This window comes from Lissotriton vulgaris, chromosome 1_1, assembly GCF_964263255.1.
Source record: "Lissotriton vulgaris chromosome 1_1, aLisVul1.2, whole genome shotgun sequence".
In the NCBI taxonomy this organism is placed as follows: Eukaryota; Metazoa; Chordata; class Amphibia; order Caudata; family Salamandridae; genus Lissotriton; species Lissotriton vulgaris.
Genome location: NC_141685.1, coordinates 591,128,132 through 591,151,051, shown reverse-complemented (window position 1 = coordinate 591,151,051; position 22,920 = coordinate 591,128,132). Strand labels below are relative to the sequence as shown.

The 22,920-nt window shown below is 46.4% G+C and overlaps 1 protein-coding gene across 2 annotated transcripts in view; it reads left to right on the top strand.

Annotated features, from left to right (window-relative positions):
• LOC147747532 (vitellogenin-A2-like) overlaps positions 1-22,920 on the top strand; it is a 527,187-nt gene that overhangs the window by 179,309 nt on the left and 324,958 nt on the right. For both annotated transcript variants that reach the window (XM_086954020.1, XM_086954019.1), the window contains 2 exons: positions 18,187-18,372; positions 19,595-19,742. In XM_086954020.1, the coding sequence (XP_086810146.1) occupies positions 18,187-18,372; positions 19,595-19,742 (334 nt within the window). The remainder of the gene's footprint in view (positions 1-18,186; positions 18,373-19,594; positions 19,743-22,920) is intronic.

Sequence of the window (22,920 nt, the reverse complement as noted above, 5' to 3'; positions counted from 1 at the left end):
GGCTCTATTATTCCCATCTGTTGCATGGCTTCTATCTCTTGACGGATAACCGTCCGTCGGGCCTCCGGTACTCTATAAGGTCTCAGGCGGACAACTTTCCCGGGTTCCGTTTCAATCGTATGTTCAGTGACATTGGTTCGACCGGGGGAGGAGGAGAAGACGTCTTTCAGGGACTCCAAGGTGTGTCGTAGTTCCTGGATTTGTACGGGGTTTAGTTCTGGGTCAAGACAGGGGTCGAAAGAGAAGAGGTGGTTTGTACTGTTTCCTGACATCACCGGACGAGGCCCTTCCCACTTTTTTAGCAAGTTGACGTGAAATATTTGGGAGGTGCCCCGTGTGGGGTCCGATTCTACCTTGTATGTCACTGGTGTCACCTGCCGAAGGATGGTGTAGAGTCCTTGCCACTGTCCCAGAAGTTTTTGGTCTGATGAGGGCATCATAAGGAGAACTAAGTCATTAACCGAAAAGACCCGGCTGCGAGTGCCTTTGTCGTATTGCCTCTTTTGGTTGTCCTGGGCGGTCTCTAGGTTTTGTCTGACTATGTCTCTGTCCAGAATTGCTCCACAGGATACGATCGATGCTTACAAAGTTCCACCTCCAAACGTCACAACGCCTCTTGTCGAAATAACACAGAGGGGTTGAGCCGTTAGGTGAGGGATAAACAGGACCAGGAAGGGAAAGGGAAGGGTCAGCTGGGAAGGGACAACCTGTAACGACAAAAGCAAACCACTTAGATATATGTTCTGACACACATGGCTACACTCATTATATCTCGCTACAAGAACTCAGTATACCTTGTGATAACCTGGTTGCTGCTTTTGTGATATTACGCCTCTTGTATCGCCTTCTGGCACCTGACTGGCCTAATGGACACAAAAGATACGTCAGGCATAACATACACTCCACAACATAGTATTCACATACAGCTACCCCCATGTAATTGGCATACCAGGACAACAGGCGAGAGACGTTATAACTGGATACTGGCTCAAACAGCAACTCTCTAAGGAAGTGGATAACGAATATAGTTTCACAAGGAATGACTGTACATGAAAAGGGATTCCTCTTCTGTCAGAAACGGCGGTGTGTGGGAAGCAAGAACCACAACACTCCGCTCTGCACCAAAACACAAAAGAAACGGATATATAGGACTGACCCTTTCCTGCAGGGTTAAAGAAATTCAAAACATCATTGTCAGTAATAGCCGTGCAAAGTTCAATTGTCCAAACACGACCTGTGGTGAGCACGGAGACGCGTAGTTTCGACCACCACCGCGCCCCGCCTACACAAAAGTCCAAACACCAACTGTATTGAGCACGGAGACGCGTAGTTACAGCACCACTGCGCCCCGCACCTAATAACGTCCCTCGAGTGAACCCAAACAGTAGGGCACAAGAACGCTACGGACAGTTCCTGGTTTCCGAAGTCTCTTCCGTAGTTAACCTCACTCGGAGGAGACTTAGCTCGGTAACGCGTGGCGGACTACCACAGCGCTCCGATTCAGACAGTCGACTGAAACAAACGCGCGGCGAAGCAAGACGCTCCCGCCCACGCTCGAGGTTTCAAAACACAGATCCTACCTGGATCTTTCCTCCAGACTCTCCTGCGATATCCCTCCGGTCTCTCCTACGATCAGCCGCGGCATGCAGCGGCTACCGACTTCAATGGGCGACAAAACAATTACACGCAACAGGATGCGTGTGAAGGCTGCATTAGTACTTCCCCCTTCCGGGGATTCTGGGAGTTGTAGTTCTACTCCAATAAAGTTACATCTGTTTGTTTCCTTTACTCTTTTCCCTCGTTGTACAGCACAGGCAATGCAGGCGCATGGACCTGAGATCCTGACAGTATGTCCTCCCTCCTAGCGCCTCCTAGGGCCAGGTCGCTGTGGGAACCTGCGATGGAAGGAACGGATGGCCTCAGGGGCGCGGAGGTTCTGCACAGGTTCCCAGGAGTCGTCCTCAGCCGAATATCCTTTCCAGGACACCAGATACCACAGAACCCCCCTCCTATACTTGGAATCCTTAATGCTCCGTACCACATATTCATAACCACCATCACATAACACAGGTGGAGGGGCACGCCTTTTGGCACCAAGAGCAGGCTTTAACAGATTACAATGGAACACAGGATGTATCCTCAGGGTCCCCGGTAGCTTCAGCTTGTAAGCCACAGGATTGATTTGTTTCAGGATAACATATGGGACCAATGTATCTGGGGTGAAAGATGCTGCGCAATTTGAAACGGATATTCCTAGTGGACAGCCACACCTTATCTCCAACCTTGTAGGAAGGTCCTGCCCTCCGATGCTTGTCCTCATTCGTTTTATACTCGTTCTTAGCCTTCTGTAATTGAGCCCTGATCATTTTTTGTACAGCCTGTATGTTCCGTATCTGACCCACCGCTGCAGGTTGATCAGCAACACCCTCTGGGATGCTGATAGGAAGTATTCGGGCGTCAAAACCATATGTGGCGCAGAAAGGTGATACCCCAAGCGAGCAGTGCCAGGCGTTATTGTATGCCACCTCGGCCATCCACAACAGGGAAACCCATGAGTCCTGTGCCTCGGCAGCATAGCATCTCAGGTATTTCTTCAGGGTTTGATTGAGCCTTTCCGTCTGCCCATCGGTCTGGGGGTGGAAACTAGTGGAAAGAGAAGACTGAATTTGCATGGCCTGGCACCAGGCCTTCCAGAACCTGGCGACGAATTGTGGACCCCTATCTGAGATTATGACTTCGGGCACCCCGTGCAAACGGATGATGTTGCTCAACAACAGCTGCGCTGTCTGGCTGGCGGTGGGGAGATTCGTGCACGGAATGAAATGTCCCATTTTAGTGAGAGAGTCTATTACCACCAGGATGGCAGTTTTTCCTTGATCCGGAGGAAGACCTGTGATGAAATCAAGGCTGATAGTTTGCCAAGGCCTTTTAGGTGTGGGCAGAGGCATCAACAACCCTTTCTTTTTTCCTGTCTCGTTCTTTGCACGAGCGCACTCCTCGCATGTCCCAACCCATGTGCTTACATCTTTCTTGACGGTCTCCCACCAAAAATGTCGTTGTAACAACTGGATGGTTTTGCTTACCCCCGAGTGACCTGCCAACAATGCATTATGACACCACTCGAAAGCCTTTTTCCTCAGTTCAGTATTAGGTAGGTACAATTTGCCGTCCTGCATAGGTAGTCCCTGCTTTATATTGCGGCCGCTTCCCAGAGTAGCCCACCTCACCCATGCATCCGGTGTCTTTGCTTGTCGGACCACATCCAGAAAAGTGTTGGCCTGCACCACACAAACCACCTTCCCTGGATCTATAATCGCCTCTTGGACTTTAACACCCGGGAGGATGCCAGCTTGATCCTGTCTAGATAGGGTATCGGCTTTTTTGTTCTCTACCCCTGGTCTGTAGGTAATGATGAAATCGTATTCCGAAAAGAATAACATCCACCTCATCTGTCTTTGTGTGAGGTTCCGGGCAGTTTTCATATATTGAAGGATCCTGTGATCTGAGAACACTGTGACCGGGAATGCAGCCCCCCAGAGATGTTGACGCCATTCCTGAAAAGCTTTCTTTATTGCTAGCAGCTCTTTCTCGGCTATGGTGTAATTCTTTTCCGCCGAACTCAATTTCTTGGACATGTAAGCTACTGGATGCAGCTGCCCTGTGGTTTGGTTCCTCTGTGATAGAATGGCCCCTATCGCTACATCAGATGCATCTGCCTCTACTATGAATGGATGTTCCGGTTTAGGATGAGCCAAAATCGGGGCAGTGGTAAAAGCCCGCTTCAGGAACACAAAGGCGCTTTCGGCCTCGTGAGACCATAGAAAAGACACACCTTTTCTGAGTAATTTAGACAGGGGAGACGCTACCTGGGAGAACTGAGCAATGAACCTGCGATAATAGTTCGCAAATCCCAGGAAGCTCTGGACGTCTTTTACGCTGGACGGAACCGGCCACTCCTGAACTGCTTGAACCTTTCTCTCTGACATCTGCAGTCCAGAGGGACTCAATATAACTCCCAGGAATTCTACCTCAGTCACGCTGAATTCGCACTTGCTTAGCTTACAAAACAGTTTGTTCTCACCCAACCTCTGTAGTACCTGAGACACATGGTGCCCGTGTGTTTCCGCCCTGTCTGAGTAAATGAGTATGTCGTCTATGTAGACAACCGCACATAGATCCACAAACTCCTTCAAGACATCGTTAAGGAAATACTGAAACGCCGCTGGGGCGTTACACAACCCAAACGGCATAACCATATATTCATATAATCCATAACGAGTCTTGAAGGCAGTCTTCCACTCGTCCCCCTCTCTGACACGCACCAAATGATACGCGCCCCTCAGATCCAGACGGGTATAGATTTGGGCATCCCTTACTTGATCCAGTAGAACCGGAATGAGGGGTAACGGGTATTTATTCCGTACCGTATTTCTGTTTAGCACTCTGTAATCTACACAGGCTCTCAAGTCTCCATTTGCTTTTTTTAATAAAAAACAACGGAGAGGCTGCGGGGGATCTGGAGGGTCTGATAAAACCGATAGCAACATAATGATCCAGGTATTCTTTTAAATGCGCTGTCTCGGGTACAAAGAGAGCATACACACGACAGGAAGGTAGTGAGGCCCCCTCCACCAGATCAATTCGACAATCATAGATTCGATGTGGGGGCAATTGTTCTGCTTGCGTTTCGCTAAAAACGTCCATGAAACGCCTATATTCAGAGGGAAGAACAACATCTTTCTCCGCTGCAGTAGCCACCACTACCGGGAGAAGTAAGGCAGTAGCCTGGGATGACTTGTTGGTGTTCAGATGCCCTTTGCATTCCTCTGACAAGAACCGGACCTCTTTAGTTTTCCAGTTGACCATCGGGTTATGATAGCTCAACCAAGGCATACCCAGAATGACCTCGTATTGCGGTGCTTCTATTATGTTGAGGGTTAGTTCCTCACTATGCACTCCCTCCTTTCCCTTGAAGGACAATGCTACCACATCTGTCTGTTCCGTTATAAGTCCTGATACCAAAGGTTTCCCATCAACAGCCTGTACCTCCTCAGGTGTTTCTCTAGTTACTCTATCTAAAGCCAGTGCAGTTACTAAACTACTATCGATGAAGTTTCCCGTGGCCCCTGAATCAATCATGACTTTGACTGGATGTATCTGCAGTTGACTCTCTAGGCTCATGGGGAGAAAGATATGGGTCTCTGAATCCTGCAGTGCCAGAACAGTCAGTGAAGGTATCTGTAATGGTGGAGACGCCTTGGACGGTTCCAGGGATTTCACCGCCTCAGTTTCGGTTGTGCTCCCAACTGAAACGGCAATCTTTTTACTCCTGTTCCAGGTTCCCGAAGTCTTAGGTTTGGTAGGACACTCCTTTACGTAATGCCCCTTTTTCCCGCAGTATAAGCACAACCCCAGTGCTCTACGATTCTCCTTCTCTTCTTTAGACAAAGGAGCTCTTACTGCTCCTATCTCCATGGGTTCTGAGCTAGCTTCAGAGGATGACAAAGCCTTTCGAGGATTAGCATCCGACCCAAATGACACCCTGTCCCACCTTCTTCTTTCTCCACCTCTCTCGCTTAACCTACCATCCAACCGCAGGGTTAGATTAATCATATCCGTGCACGTAACAGGTTGAGGGTCTATCTGAGCAATAACATCCTTTAAACCATCCCTCAATCCCTGATAAAAAAGCGACATCCTCTTCTCCTCTGGCCATGACGTCTCGGCCACTAACCTATTGAAATCAGTCAAATAAGACACCAGATCCCTCCTACCCTGTCTAAGAGTGAGCAGCTCCCTGTCTGCACTGAATGTAGTAGCGCGTCTGTCGAACACTCTTTCGAACTCCGCACGGAATGCAGCCCAATCGGACAATATGGCATCATTGTTCCGTACCAGGGGCACAGCCCAATTGGCTGCGTCCCCAATCAAGTATGATATGGCAAAAGCAACCCTGGAGTGATGGTTTGGAAACGAGGCCGGTTTGCAAGAGAAATGCAACATTATTTGAGTCAAAAAGACCTGAGTTTTGTTTGGATCTCCTGAGTACCTCTCAGGACTGGCCAAAGGAATAGGGGGAGGGACAGTAACCTGCACGTGTGATGTGGATGCATCGAAGGGGTTTCTACTTAACCTATCCACCTTTTCTCTCAAGTTTGCGGCCTCAGTTTTGGAGGCAGCCAACTCCTGCTGGACCAACAATAAGGCCTGTAAAACATCATCAAGTGAAGCCATTGCAAGCGCGATCGGATCGGGTGTAGCAGTATTTCGTGGGCGTGTAATTCTGTCCAGAATTGCTCCACAGGATACGATCGATGCTTACAAAGTTCCACCTCCAAACGTCACAACGCCTCTTGTCGAAATAACACAGAGGGGTTGAGCCGTTAGGTGAGGGATAAACAGGACCAGGAAGGGAAAGGGAAGGGTCAGCTGGGAAGGGACAACCTGTAACGACAAAAGCAAACCACTTAGATATATGTTCTGACACACATGGCTACACTCATTATATCTCGCTACAAGAACTCAGTATACCTTGTGATAACCTGGTTGCTGCTTTTGTGATATTACGCCTCTTGTATCGCCTTCTGGCACCTGACTGGCCTAATGGACACAAAAGATACCTCAGGCATAACATACACTCCACAACATAGTATTCACATACAGCTACCCCCATGTAATTGGCATACCAGGACAACAGGCGAGAGACGTTATAACTGGATACTGGCTCAAACAGCAACTCTCTAAGGAAGTGGATAACGAATATAGTTTCACAAGGAATGACTGTACATGAAAAGGGATTCCTCTTCTGTCAGAAACGGCGGTGTGTGGGAAGCAAGAACAACAACACTCCGCTCTGCACCAAAACACAAAAGAAACGGATATATAGGACTGACCCTTTCCTGCAGGGTTAAAGAAATTCAAAACATCATTGTCAGTAATAGCCGTGCAAAGTTCAATTGTCCAAACACGACCTGTGGTGAGCACGGAGACGCGTAGTTTCGACCACCACCGCGCCCCGCCTACACAAAAGTCCAAACACCAACTGTATTGAGCACGGAGACGCGTAGTTACAGCACCACTGCGCCCCGCACCTAATAACGTCCCTCGAGTGAACCCAAACAGTAGGGCACAAGAACGCTACGGACAGTTCCTAGTTTCCGAAGTCTCTTCCGTAGTTAACCTCACTCGGAGGAGACTTAGCTCGGTAACGCGTGGCGGACTACCACAGCGCTCCGATTCAGACAGTCGACTGAAACAAACGCGCGGCGAAGCAAGACGCTCCCGCCCACGCTCGAGGTTTCAAAACACAGATCCTACCTGGATCTTTCCTCCAGACTCTCCTGCGATATCCCTCCGGTCTCTCCTACGATCAGCCGCGGCATGCAGCGGCTCCCGACTTCAATGGGCGACAAAACAATTACACGCAACAGGATGCGTGTGAAGGCTGCATTAGTACTTCCCCCTTCCAGGGATTCTGGGAGTTGTAGTTCTACTCCAATAAAGTTACATCTGTTTGTTTCCTTTACTCTTTTCCCTCGTTGTACAGCACAGGCAATGCAGGCGCATGGACCTGAGATCCTGACAGTCTCGGATCATGGACAGGTGAGTCTTCAGATTTTCCAGATATTCGGGAAGCGGACGCGTGCGGTCCGGTTCAGCTTCCCATGCCTCCTGTGCCATGTCTAGCAGGGTACGAGGGGGACGCCCGTACAGTAATTCATATGGGGAGTATCCGGTGCTGCTCTGCGTTTTACAGCGAATCGCGAATAAGGCCAAAGGAAGCATATCTTCCCATCTTCTCGCTTCTAGGCCTAGGAGTTTTTTCAGTGTCTGCTTCAATGTAGCGTTATAACGTTCTACCAGTCCGTCCGTTTGCGGGTGGTATGCAGACGTTCGGATTTGTTTGATCCCTAGTTCCGAACATACACGTTTCATAAGAGCAGAAACAAAAGGTGTGCCCTGGTCGGTAAGTATCTCCCGGGGAAACCCCACCCGAGAAAACACGGAAATCAGGGCTTTTGCTATTGTCTGGGTAGTGGGTTGGCGGAGGGGTATGGCCTCCGGAAAGCGGGTGGCATAGTCGACTATGACCAACGCATAGCGACACCCGCTACGGGAAGGCAGGAGGGGTCCGATTATGTCCATCCCTATGCGGCTGAAGGGGACGTCTATGATAGGGAGGGGTTGTAAAGGGACCCGGTGTGGTCTGTGACGACTGTTCTTCTGGCATACTACACATTCGCGACAGTAGGTCTTGATCCTTTGATACACCCCTGGCCAATAGAATTTCTCCAAGACGGCTTGGCTGGTTTTTTCGTCCCCGAAATGACCCCCTAGAAGATGACTGTGAGCCAGGAAGAGAACTTTATCTTGGAAGGGACCGGGGATAAGCAACTGTGCATTTTGTTGGGCACCCCCTTTTCGGTATAGCAACCCATTTTTCTTATAGAAGTAAGGACCTACTTGTAAGGGGTCTTCGTGATCAAGGGCTCTTCCCCAGGCTTCCTGTAGGAGTGGATCTTCCTGCTGAGCGGCCCTGAACTCTCGGTCGGTCTGCCATGGGTGTTCTTCAATGATGGCGGGATAAGCGCTGATGTGCTCTTTCTTCTCTCTTCTTTTCTGACTTCTAGGTTTGTGGGGTTTAGGAGCGTGCACTTGATCGGGTTGTTCAGGATAAGGAGCGTCTTTCCACCACTGGGCCAGGGAGTCAGAGGTCTTTTGTAAGAGCGTTGGTAGTCCCGGATAATCGCTCCCTAGAATGGCTTGTTCTGGAAGAGCGGGTATAAGACCTACAGTGAGAGAGGTGCCGGGGTCTTTGGAATGTTGGATTCGTACTTGAGTCGTGGGGTATTGTTTGGTGTACCCATGGACACATTGGATGGCTACTACTCCCGTAGGGTTGCTGACCAGCTGTGCAAGGTCTTGTGGTCTTAGAACCATTGGCGGCAACCGGTGTCGGCAAGGGCCCTAAGTTGTTGTCCGTTGATGGATACAGGACAGTAGAACGGCGGGGTGTATACCCAGGAGGGGTGCACAGATAGTTCCTGACAAAGCCGACCTCCATCGGCTCCTCCTTCTGCGGGCACATCCGGGCGATGTGTCCGAACCCTCCACAGGAATAGCACTGGGGTCCCGGAGTAGGGGTTCGGAACACTACCGGGGAGGGGAAAAGGGGTGTTGGTTCAGGTCGGCGGACCTGGGGAGGTCGGGTCGGGCGAGAGGTCACCGCAGGCAGGGGCCTGTGGGGTTGGTCGTCCTTACCCCGTTGGAGTTCCTGGGCATGGCTATAGGCAGAAGCTATCTCAATGGCGGTCTCCAGAGTGAGTCTGGAGTGCTGCCTTACCCAGCGCTGTGTGGCTGGGTGTAAGGAGTTAAGGAACTGTTCCAGATATATTTTCTCCAAAATATTGTCCTTGGTGGAGGTCTCGGGCGCAGCCATCGGTTTGCGAGATCCCTGATCCGGAAGGAGAGAGCCCTTGGATTCTCTTGGGGCTTCTCCCTGGCCTGGCGTAGTTTCACCCTATAGGTATTGTCATCGATGCCAAGACGTTCTAATATACACCTTTTAATGTCCGCATATGGTGTGTTACCCTGTATGTTGGCCTGTTGGTAGGCGGCCTGGAGGTCACCGGTGAGGAGTGGACCCAGATATTGGCCCCAACGGTCCACAGGCCAATTAGCGGCTTGGGCTATCCTTTCGAAGTTCGTGAAAAAGTAGTCTGGGTCTTCCCCGGGGACATACTTTTGAAGGACAACGGAGGGAAGATAGGTCACCGGCCTTTGTTGGCCCAGGGCATCCGTTAGCTTGACCATGGTTTGTTCATGGGTCGCCCCCTGACCCTTCAGGACATCGTGAAGCTGTCCTCTGCCATCTTCAGCGGTCTTCATGAACTGCTCCATCAGTTTCCCGAATTGTTCTTGGGATTCTGCCATCTTCCTCACTACGGCCTCCATGCCTCCAGCAGATCCCACTTCTGACACCAGATGTGGCGGAGTGAGCGTAGCGGGCCGGAAAAGCAGGCGAGGAGGCCGTATGTAGTGGGCAATATTGGACTTTTATTGCGGATGAACAGTAAAGATAGTTCCAACAGTCAGAAAGGGAGGCTCCCGGCGATGGACTCTGGTTCGGTTCTTCTCTGCTTCTCGGCGTCCTCTGATAGTCCAGGGATGGCTCCGATGACGGGGAGTTTCCAAGGAGGACCGGAAGAGAGGAAAGAAAACAAGGGACCGTTAGTCCTATCAGAAGTCAACGAGGCACAAATGCTCACCGTCACCCGGGTAGTGCAGGAGGGGGCGGAAAGAGACAGTGCGGGAAGGAGGGTACCGGGAGTACGGAAGACAGGTCGGGAAATAGAGAGGGTGCCGAGGTGGGACGTGAGAGTAACGGACGGGTTCTTTCTGTGAGGTGCTATATACGTATTATACAGTGCAGGGGCGGTGAATCTATGGAGAGAGAGGGGTTATTTACAGGGACTTTAACACGGACTCCTAATGAGTAGGGAAAAAGAAGGCAAAAGGCACTCACGCGGTCCGCCGTAATTCTCCAGTGAGTTACGGCCGCTCTCCAGCCACCTCCTTGGGACTCCACCACTCTTCTGTCCACACGTCTTCCTCGCACGTCTGCTCTCCTTCTCCGTCTCCAGCCAGAGGGTCCTGCCACGAAACTCCGACGACGGGTTGTACTTGCTCTCCGGTTTTATCCTGTGCTGGCGCTGCCTTTGGGGCAGGACTTCCGGGGTCAGCGGGATATGGTTCCTCCGGACCTGTTCCTCGGGTTGGTCCCTGTGGGAGAGAGAAGGGCGGGGTTTCGTTTGTGATGGCTGGTGTTCCGATTCCTGTCTCTGTTATGGCGTTGTGGCGGCAGGGATTCAGTCCCGGTGGTGCCGGACAAGGTACGTGATGGGGAGGGTGGCCTCCAGGTAGGGGTCTTCGGGATGTCATCTCACAACTTGAAATACATTTGTTTTTTCAATCGATTTACTTCAAAAATGGAAATAAAGACCACTGGATGGTAGAAGCTGGGCTAAATGCGGCGAGTTTCTTGTCAAGAAGCAGTGTCCATGCAATTTGCTACAATGGTTACTTTGAGTTTCAAACGTTCTTGGCAGCAGCTTGCTTAATGACTTGTATATCCTCTTGGTGGCATTAGCTGATCGGTTTCATCTGTCAAAAATTGATTACCACATTACTTTGGATGCAACTTTCTTTACTCAGAGGTAACTAGGCAAATCTTTGGCTATCTTATGGGATGGCAGATACTTAAGTCCTAGTGAAGGGCAGTTTCTTGTAGATTGTTATTCCGTTTTTCGTTTTGTTTCTCTTAATGTCACGCGTTTCATAGGATTAACTTGCGGCTTGTTATCTTGATTTTCCTTTGTAGTTTGCGTCCAATTTCATCCAGCTTTCTTGTGTTACTCCGGTTCTTTAGTTGCTTTTCTCCTTGTTACAGGCCGCAGTTAGATGGGTTCTTTTTAGTGAGGTCTTGCTCATGCTGCGCTGTTGTTCTAGGACTTCCCTCCGGTCTGCTCCTCTGGTCTGGTCTGCTTCAGATGTCGCCAAAATATTGTAGATAAATGATGTAGGCAGCAGGACACGTCTTCAGGTTATTAGGATATAGTTATTAAGTTAGACAAGATAAGACAGCAGAGCAGTAAACCTCACAGCTGACCAGACGATCAACTGCCAAGGCTGGAATCTTCACATCACAGATAGAACACTCTTAGGAATTAAGGGAGACTGGTAAAATAAGAACACTAAGAAAGGACTACAGACACCAAGTAGTCATATTGAAGTAAGTATAAATACACAACAGCTTCCCTCTCTTACACTCTCTCCCTCCTCGATGTTACTCTAGAATCTTTGAATCTAATCAGGCTGTCATTTGGATCTGAATCTTTCCAGTCTGCTCTCTCTTCTTTTCTTCCCGCAGCTCTCACCTCTCTCTCAGCATCGATGTGTGTCTAACTAATATTTAAGTTACTCTAGTTATAGTCTTTATTTCTACATGACCCACCCTCAAGAGTTGTAATTATTGATGAAATACGGAATATGATTGGACAGGGCCGGGGAGTTTTCATCATACCACGCTGACATATTCATTTTCATAAAAGTTTTTTTTGTCCTGCAAACCCTTCCCCTGTAGCTCATCCACTACTTTAATTCTCATACATGTATTGTTGCAACAAACATTAACATCGAAGAGCACAATATGCTCGACTCCTCCCAATCTGGCTTCAGAAAAAAACACAGTACAGAAACCGTCCTCCTCGCCGCAACAGACGACATCCATACCTTACTGGACAAAGGAGAAACAGCAGCTCTCATCCTCCTTGATCTCTCAGCGGCGGTCAACAAAGTCTCTCACCTCACCCTAATACACAGACTCCAGCGACGCAGGGATCCAAGACAAGGCCCTTGACTGGAACCGCTCCTTCCACTCCGGCACAATGCAGCGGGTCAGACTCCCCCCTTTCCTCTCAGACCCTACACCTACCACCTGCGAAGTCCCCTAGGGGTCCTCCCTCAGCCCTACGCTCTTCAACGTCTACATGGCTCCGCTCGTCCCCATCGTCAGAACCTACGGACTCAACATTGTGACATATACAGACGACACCCAACTCATCCTCTCCCTATCCACCGAACCCAACATCGCCAGATACAGCTTTTGAGAAGGCATGGAAGCCGTCGCCAAATGGATGAAAAACAGCTGTCTACGACTAATCACCAACAAAACAAAAGTACTCATCATGGGCCCAAACCCCGATGCCTGGAACGACACCTGGTGGGTCCCCGCCCTCAGAAACCCACCCACCCCCACGGACCATGCACGCAACCTGGGAATCATCCTGGTCCCAGCGCTCAAAATGGACTGCTAAATCAACTCTGTCTTGTCAACCTGCCAAGACACTGCCACATCTCCCAGTGTTAAAACTTAGGCTGCAGCATCAACATTATCGGCGCCATCTTGCCCCACTTCCTTTTTCGAGCCCATTCGTGTGCGTAAGCGGCAGCCATTTTGAGTACCATGGCCTCTCTGCCCATCGCTGATAGCCAGCGCGTCTCTCTCTCTCTCTCTCTCTCTCCTGACCTCGCAAAGCATCCCCCGCACGCTGACAGCCCCCGCTCTCACATGCCTTGGGTCATAAACCCCTCTTCAGCGCGGCTCTGCCTCGGAAACCCATCCTGTTCCCAGCGCGACACCTCCCTCCATTCCTTTCATGGTCCCGGATCCTTTGATAACACCCCCTTTTTCCTGTGAGCCCGTTTGTCCTACTTGTTCCCAGGCCGCCACCTGGCCCTGCGGATACTGTTTATTGCCCCCCCCTTGTACAGTAGGAAGCTTCCCCCATCAAAGGATCCACGAGTTGATCAAAGCCCCCACCCCATGAGATCCGATCAACCACATACATTCCGTGAATCAGCGGAATGTCCAGCTGCGCGATAATCATCACCTGTTGTGACCGGGGTGGGGACTTCAACTGTAAATGTGTGTGGGAACGGGCCTGAAGCGGGGATTCCGAGGATGTCTTTCCGTACATCAAAGTAGTGACAGAGATGTGTTTTACGTAATAAAACAATAAACTTGTGTATAAGAGGCCAGGCCTCAGAGATGCGGTTAGAGCACCTCGAGAAGATACCCTGTTGTCTGATTTGATGTGTTCTGCTCCGTCGGAATAAAACTTCTGTTCCCTGCCTTCCAGTCTCCAGCGCCTGCCTCTTTGTTTGGTAACTTGAGTGGGTATAGAGGCGGTTAACGCCGGGCAAACTCTGAAAAAGGTCATCAGCCCTACCTTTTTCCACACCAGCACCTGCGCACACTCCACTGGCTCGCCATCAAAGCTAGAGTCACCTTCAAGATGCTTACCCACACTCACAAGGCCCTCCATGACAGCGGACCAGCATACCTGAACAGCCGACTCAAATTCCACGAATCCCAAAAAACCCTACGGTCAGCCCAGCTCTCCTACGCAGTGGTCCCCCACACCAGAAATACCAGATCGGGAGGTTGCTCCTTCTCCTTCCGCCCGGCCAGAGCCTGGAACGACCTTCTGCTCCACCTCAGACAGATACCATTGCTCCCCATCTTCGCAAGAAACCTTAAAACCTGGCTCTTTGACAGACCTCCTCCTTGATGGACTGGAACCTGCAACCCCCTCTCACCCCACAGCGCCTTGAGACCCTCACGGGTGAGTAGTTGTGCTTAACAAACACCTGATTGATTGATTGCACATTTAATACAGGCTCAATGGACAAGGCATTACACAACTTCCTTTTCTCACGACTTCTGTCCTAGTTCTATGGCAGTCATTCAGCTCTTTCGGGCATTGTGTCACATCATGAATTTACTGAGCATGTGCGGCTCCCATTTCTTCCAGAGCCATTTTTCTTTCGGTCAGGTATGATAGCAGGCCAACATTTTCAATATCAATAAAGGAATCATAAACAGAGGTTAACTGCTCAAATATATAGTTTTCACTGTTCACCACACACTTCTACTCTATCCCATGTTATTATTATTCTCTTGAGCAAAAGCATTAATAATAGAAGCATTCCTTTGAGTTCAAGTAAGCAGATGCCGGGCATGCGGTGCCTAAAGACTGCATGTTAGTCCATCTTGCACATGCGTGAGAGTTTTCCCTTTCAAAAGCGAGTTAGCCACGTTACTTCTAAGTATGTCTGGTTTGCACATGCGCAAAGCAATTTTCCAAGTTAAAGCAAGTTTTAGTCGTGTTGCATGTATTCTACGTTAATCCTACGTTTCTCCTGTGTGTCAGTGTCTGGTGTATCTTAATTTTTGTCTCATTCTACTGCTTTTAATGGAAGTTAATGAGGGATTTCTCCGAGCAAGTTTCGTTTTCTTGAATTCTTGCTCCATCACGGAAACTAGGAAGTGTACATATCTTGGCACTGTAGGGTGTATGCATGAAAGTATTAAGAAGTCCAAAGTACTAATTTATTTATTTTGTACACTGCAAGGCAGGAAGTCCCACGTGACTCATGCTTTCATTACTTGCTGCTTACTTGAACCTCCATTCTGCAGACTCCTAATCCTTATGCAGGACTTTGCTGGGAGCTAAAACAACCCTGGATAAGGCTTTAAGACCCAACCCCTTTTAGAATAAAAGAGTTTAAGTAAAAATTCTAAACCTTTTAATGTGATTTATGTGCTGCTTTGCAAACATATTGGATAACAAAAAATGGACCAGGTTGACAAAGCCATTTACCCATTTCACTTGAATAGGGAAAAAAAATTGCATGATTTGCGAGCTCAAATGCATGTCTGAAATTGTCAAAAATGTGAATTTATATTCCAAAATCAATATATTGACACCTACAATTACACCACTATGAGAGTAAATTCATAAATATGTTCCTGGTCACTGAATGAATGTTCATGAACAGTAAAATGCCTTGCAAAGTAAGTGAACACCCAAAAGATGCTTTTTTTTATGTCACATTTCCATATTGGCGATTTAGTGGGTCATTTAGACCTTAGCAGATGACCCTCTAAACCACTAGGTCTGTGGAGGCCCTGACCTCTGCTCCTTAGTAGGAAGACCTTGCAAAAATAGTCATCTCTCACAGAGCCACTAGTGCTGCTTCACTAAAGGCACTCACCTTTGCCAAGGGGTCGCCATGATTGTTGTGCTGTGCCCACTCTACAAGGTTTTTATTTTCTGAAATAAACTCCCAAAGTGGAAGTTTGTTTTTGAATACAAAAACCCCATGGGCCATCGTATATTTTTGCTACCTTTGATCGCCATGCCTTACAGAACAGTCCCTAGTAGGTCAAACAAGTGCCAGTGATCTACCTTAAATATGCTTAGACGAGCACTACTGCGACCTGTTGGCCCAATGAAAGATTGGCAGCCAGGTAAAGGTTTTAGGATCATGGGGCAAGAGGAGACTCACCTGGTTTAAACGCAGAGTTTCCCAGACTCTAACTAGAGTGGATGAAACACAACTTTGGTGGAATGGGAGCTCCTCTGGTTTATGCCAGTCCTCAAACTCTGCCACATTCACTGCCAATTTGCTCTCAAATTCTAAATTACCCTCTTACTTGTGTCAAAGGCAGGAGAAAATCTTGATCAAGGGTGAGAATGGTGAAGGAACACTCTTAACATAGGAAATGGGGATTTCTTCCAAAGGAAAAAAAAAAGCATTTACATGCATGTTCAAATGTACGTTCACTAAGGATTTACACAGGCTTCAATGTACAACATGTACCTTTATATTTGTAAGAGTAGTCATTGCAAGTTGTAGCAGTTGCAACTTCCCATCAGAATTACTCCTGGAATCTTTTAAAAATTAAAAAAATAAACACAAATATAGTGCTCCTCTGTAGATTTACAATTTACTTTCTGTATCATGTCTGATACGTTTGACGGGCAGTCCTAAATAGAAAGTCATTAACTATTGTAAACTTCAGGGCCTGGCACAGTACCCTGGAACATTATATCTATACAGCAGTAAATATTGGGGCCCATTCGCCAAGGTCAATCAACACATGTAGCTATACTACAAGTGAATTTACAATTAAAATTTTGGGTGCTTTCAACACTTTGGGTAGTCCCCATTTCCAAGTGTAAAATGACTCAAAGGTGTATACTTAAGTGTCCTAACCACTTGAAATAGAGGGTGGAATGACTAAAAAAATATCAAATATGACAGTAAACCTACTGGTCATATTGGTGTTCTAAACACATTGCAGAGACCTCCTCAATTGGGGCTTAGATTTCCCTATGGGAAAGTATAGGAAAATATTTAAAGTTTATGAAACTTTTCAAAAAAATTGAAAAATTGTTTAATATTGTTAATTAGTTTTATACATTTATTTTAAATTTAGAATATACAAACGTTACATCATTAATAACGTAATTTTTATTTTTTTAAAAATCCATTATTTTCAACATATTAAATTAAATAACATTATTTTTCTGAAGTTTAAATGTAAACAAATTCACACAGAAAGTACAAAAACAACATTTTAATATGTGTTCAAATGATTACAAGTGGTGTAAATAATGAATGTAAAGTAATTTAACTATTTATAAATGTAAATGTTGCATACATTTTGAAATTTTAAAAAGAAATTCTTAAATAAAATAATAATTTTTCATAAACAAAATGCATATTCATATTTTTAAATGCTTTAAATAATGTAATGCATTTTAACACAGTTACTATGGGGTTTAATTTACCCCATTATTTTGTACGGGCGGGTATTGCAGCTCCAGAGGTTGGCCAGGTGTGGAGCCAGACATACTCCATTTCTGAGCTGGAGTACATTTACAACAGTTTTTGTCCCTTTTGGAGGTAGTAACTAAAGAAGCACAGTTTGTGAGTGGCAATAGTCTTACTCCTTTGTTGGTGGGTGCATGTCCTTGCCTAAACCCCTCACTAACTCTTCATAACCCCTTCCCTAGCCCTTACTAAATCTCACCTTAATCCCCCCATAACCACTTCCCTGTAGTCATAAGTATTTCCCATTTTACACCACTCCCCTCTGTCCCTCCCACTTTTACTACCAAAAAGTATACTTACTTGTGCGGCGATCTTTGTAGTGGGGATAGAGGTCTCTGTACATAAAAGATAGGGGAGGTGGATGTGAAGATATGCGCTCATAGTGCAGTTGTGAATGGGCCCCAAGTATCTTACTGTATGAAGTGTTTGTGCTATACCCCCAGGTTATTGCAAAGCTAAAATGGATGTAGATACCTCAACCTAGTGAAACGTAAAGGCAGGCCCCTACCCCTTAGCCAGATTTTTCCTCTGTTCCTTAAGACCAGCTCAGCCAAGCGTATAGTACTTAGGGGATGAGTGAAGTTGAAATAAAGACATATCTACTGGTTCATTATCTGATCTAAAAATTGAACGACAATGAAGTAGAAGAACTTTAACATCAATACAGAAGCTGTTTTCCCATTTTACAAAAAAATACCCTATCCTGGCTAAGCAATACATCATTGTTTAAGGGCTGTCCAGTGAATGACTTGGCACTAGGGTTCAAGACCCAAGCAGAAATCATCAAACAAAGGAACATTCTGGAATGCCTGTTGTTGGTGATTGTTAGCAACTTAGTCCCTGGTAAAAGGACATTTTTGGTCTCTGCACTGGATGGGCCATTTAAAGCCTTTTTTTCCATCTGACACGTAGATGTGAGTTTGCATTTTATTTTCCTTTCAGCATATCCATGCACACAGTAGCTACAATGGGGATCAACACCCATCTCATTCAGGCTGGAATTGAGTTTCATGCCAAGCTCCATACACTTGTTCCTCTACAATTTACTGCCAAAATTGACTTGAAGGCCAAGAACATGAAGTTTGAGACAACACCATGTCAACAGGAAAATGAACTTTTTGTGACCAGGTAAAAGAAGCCTTTCGAGTTTGAAATTCTATCTTTTTTATTGATTTTCATAAAAAGTCAGATTTGTCTTTTTCAAAATATAATTTCCTTCTGTATTGTGATTTTGTAAGTAAGGGTCAATGCAAGTTCTTAATTTGTTGAAAAATCTAGGTGCTAGGAAACAAAAGGTATTCAATTGGAGCCCTCCACCCTTGCTAACGAATGCCATGGTTGCTATTAGCTCCTATTCTACCTCAGCCTTCTTTCATCGATCACCCACTTTAACTCAAACATACATGCTCTTTTCATCTCTGCTATCTCCCTTTGCACCTTTTTTCTGAGCTTTCTTTTTCTCCTCTTCCTTACTTTCATTCTCTTGCTTTCTGATAGTGAAAAATAAGTCCTATCCTCCAAGAATGAATGCTGATGTCACCTCCTACATCCACCTACACAAATTTAACACAAAATAACATTTCATTAAAATCACTTTTGCAGATTTATGATGAGATGCCCTCCTAGGGGGCATGATTAAGCAGGGAACTTCATGAGAGGTTGTTGAGTCTCTCATTTATAGAGTTTATGATGGAACAACTCCCTAAATCATGCATGTCTTATCTACGTGGTCTGAACCACACTGCGTCTATACCACGCATGCCTATACAACAAATTTCACTGTAAAATCATGATTGGTAAAGGTGTATGTTTGGTAAAGATCACACCCCAGCCTCTCCCACCCTGAACCCTGAAACTCAGCCCCCAGTCCTGCAATCTAACTGCCCTAAAAACTATCCTGACCCCCCCCATTCAACCCTAAGACCTGACCCCCAGCCCAAACACTATCCCGACCCCAGCCCACGCGCCCTAAATCTTGGTCCCACCCCTAAAAACGACCACAACTCCTGAGGCCTAACTACTAAGCCGCGTCTCAGTACTGTCTGTCCCTGCCTATCCATTCTGCATCTAGAGCACTGACTGCCTTAACTACACACATGCATGGTTAAGGCAAGTGTTGTTCCATTTGCTTTGACCCAGTACGTGTGGTTAAGTCCACGTTTTCAATGCCGATTCCCTCAGTTATTAAAACACAGTGTCAGTACAGTTCACAATCTAGTTCTTATTCCTTAAATCGCTTTCTGTGATACAATAGATGACATAAAATCATTAGGAAGCAACCCCAATAATATTTCCAATCTTCGAGTCAAACCAGTGATGGATTTTTTTCTTTTGGCGTATTTTTACTCAGAACTCAGGTGTTTGCGATAACAAGAAACGTGGACGAGCTTGAAATGTCGAAAAAGACCCCACTCCTGCCCCGAGGAGCATTTCCAAATATTTTAAAGGAACCTTTTGAGACATCAGAGACATCTTCAGCAGAAGCTGCCAGCATGATGGTAATGCACCTAAATGAACTGCGTAGTATGATTTTTACAATTTCAGGACTGCCTAATATTAAGATGTTTGCTAGAATTGCTACTTTATTACTTTGACTATCGAATGAATTGGGTTTGTAAGCTCAGCTCACTGGAAATACTGCATAGAAAAGTATGTCATTTTGTGGGATGGGACAAAGGGTCCATGCTCCTCCTGGGTCTCTTTGCCCACTCAATCGCCTGCTAACACTCCCATTGCTACTCAAACCCAATCTTCATCCTTGCATAAACTGGGCACAGTAACCAAAGGTTACAAACACAAGATGGGCTTACACCAGCTGCAACTATATTGCCTACCATTCACATATTAATTTGCTTAGTTGGTGGAGGGGTATCTCATTATTTCAATCCATTTTACCACCAGTCATTAGGACTAGGGTGTGTATACACCTTAAACTAGGGAAATGAACTCCATTCAATGCAGAGAAAATGCCCCTCTGCAATGCTGGGAATCCAGGGTAGACTCCCCTCAAACCCACTGACAGCCAACAATAATTACACCTGACAATTGTTCCTCAGGTTACAAGGCAGCATTGAGCCTGGTCTAGTTGATGCTACCAGATGACTGAGCTGGCACCACAACCTCTTCCACTACTTTCAGTTGCAACACATTAACAAGCCCGTGAACCTGCATTCTTGTTTTTAAATAATCTTTTTATTAAACTTTTCATAAGTTTCAGTATACAGTGTATCATTTACAGGATCCTTGGTGTCCTAAAACCAGAAAATTAACCATTATTAGTTACAATCGTACATTGTTTCAGACACAGAAGCACTGCCTCCATGCCAAGAGGATTACATTACAAAACTGTTTTCAAATGGTCTTACTTGCTTTACAAATCCTATCTTGAGAAATACTTTCTAAAGTCTATTCAACTCGCGTGCCCACCTTGGTTCCTGTTACCTCCCTCCCTGCACCCGCGAGTTCCTGAGGAGTCTGTATTCTACCCAGCTGTTCCATATTTTTCCCCCATTTATTTGGGTAACCTCTGCTTTTGTAGACAGTTTTTTCAGTAGCACTGCACCAATCTTAGTCGGACATCCACTGTTCTATCCTCAGGGGGGGGTTTGCACCCCCATGCTCTCGCCTGGCAATATTTTTAGCTACCATTGCTGCCACCATTAACCAGATTCTTTGATATCTTTTTCAGGACTGATCACTTATCACACATAGCATGTGCCATCTTGCCTCTACTGGAATTTCCTGTGCCAGGACCTCGGCCATAACTCTCATCACCTTCCCCAGAACTGCTATATAACCGTGCATCCCCAGATAGTATGGATGAAGGTACTTCTTTGATTACATCCTCTTATACACAGGTCCATGGGAACACATCCCAGCTTACACATCAGCACCCCTGTAGAGTAAGATCAATGCATGATCTGCAATTTGACCAAGCGAAATCTTGCTCTTACAGCTACTTCCTTCAGGCTTTGAATTGCCTCAACCCAATCATCGTCCTCCAGGAGCCCGACATCTGTTCCCCAGGCTTCTCGCAATGCCCTCAATGGATCCAGCACATTATTGATAATCTTTCTATATATTGAGGATGTGGCTTTTTCCTGGATTGGATCCAGTAATAACAGGTCCCCCTGGGGGCTGTATTCCTGGAGCTGTTCTCCTTCTCTGATATGGCTTCTGAGTGCGTGCCCCAGCTTAATGTATTTATATCTGTCCACGGTTGCTAAACTGATAGTCTCTCTGTAAATCTTCAAATGTGATTATAGCTGATACATTGCCCAGGTGGACTATATCTATTAGATTCCATTTTGGGAATTTCCGCAGTGGTCCCACTTCTCGAAGCGTGTCACTGTCCCATAATGGGGTCTTTTGTGTTAGTCCATTGTCCCACCCCAGGAAGTTATTGACCTTTTGCCATGCGTTAATCACTGCTTGCGTGTTGAGGGGCATGTGCTTCACCGTGGTTTTACAATACAACGCCCCGTGTAGCCCCTGTGCCCCTTCCCTAGATGGTCCACTCTGTACGCCGGGTCATTCCTGTCTGCGTAGATCCACTCATTAATTGGTACCAATTGGGATGCCCATTAGTATTTTTTGATGTCTGAAATCGCCAGGCCTCCCTCATACACACTCCTCCGAAGGTTGCCAAGGACTAATCTGGTACCTCCCCCATAACATAGGAGCTCTCTCATTTCACTGTCAACCTCTCTGCAAAATGTATCTGGTATCAGATATGGGGTATTTTGTAGGACACACTGCATGCGCTGTAGTGTCATCATTTTAAAGAGTCCCTTGTTAGGGTCCGTCCACCTGAGCACTGCGAAAACCCATCTTACCGGGGTAGTTAAATATGTTGCAAGGTGATGCAAACAGTAGTTCAAACTCAAACTTTTAGACTTTGAATAGTATCGTCTTTATTCATGAGCCAAGCTCGATATTAAATTCTCATATCAATGAAGTTTTTGTCAATGATGAAACATCATGGGATTACTGTAACATATGGCCAACATTCATTTCCTTCATCCCTCCTGATGCATTTTGGGCTAACTGAGCTCTTCGTCAGGGGACATTTCTACAAAAATGCATAAAGTATTATGAGGAAACCGTTACATTAAATTATACACCATCACCACCTACCCGTGGGTGTAGTATTCGATCCAAAATAGCCAAAGTAACATGTTAGGACTCAAACCAAAATTAACGTTAATATGTGAATGATGTGCATGAAATGATGCTCATAGAGCCGAAGTTATATGATCTTAACTGTATATAAATAGGCAGTGTCCAGTATAGATAGTACCTCCACAGATAGTCAAGACATGGCCCATGTACTGTGCATTTCCATTAGTAATCAATAAAAGAACCCAAACAAGAGTGAAAACTTGATCTTTAAAGTGAATCCAGAGTGATAGAAAAACGCGAGTGATGCTCAAAGTGTGTGTATTTTCAATGTGTGAATAAATAAACATGCGTTATTCAAAAAACGTGAGCGTGCGTATTCCGTTAAATGTGCTATGACAATTGATTTACTGCAAAAGCTGTAATCAGTGAAACGTGGGCTGGTGGCATGGATTAACTAAGGGTTGTACACATGAACTCCTGCAATGTTAGTGATTAAAGTAAACAGCATGCTGCTAAAGCGTGAACCCCTTCGCTGCTAGGCCTTTTCGGCCCCTG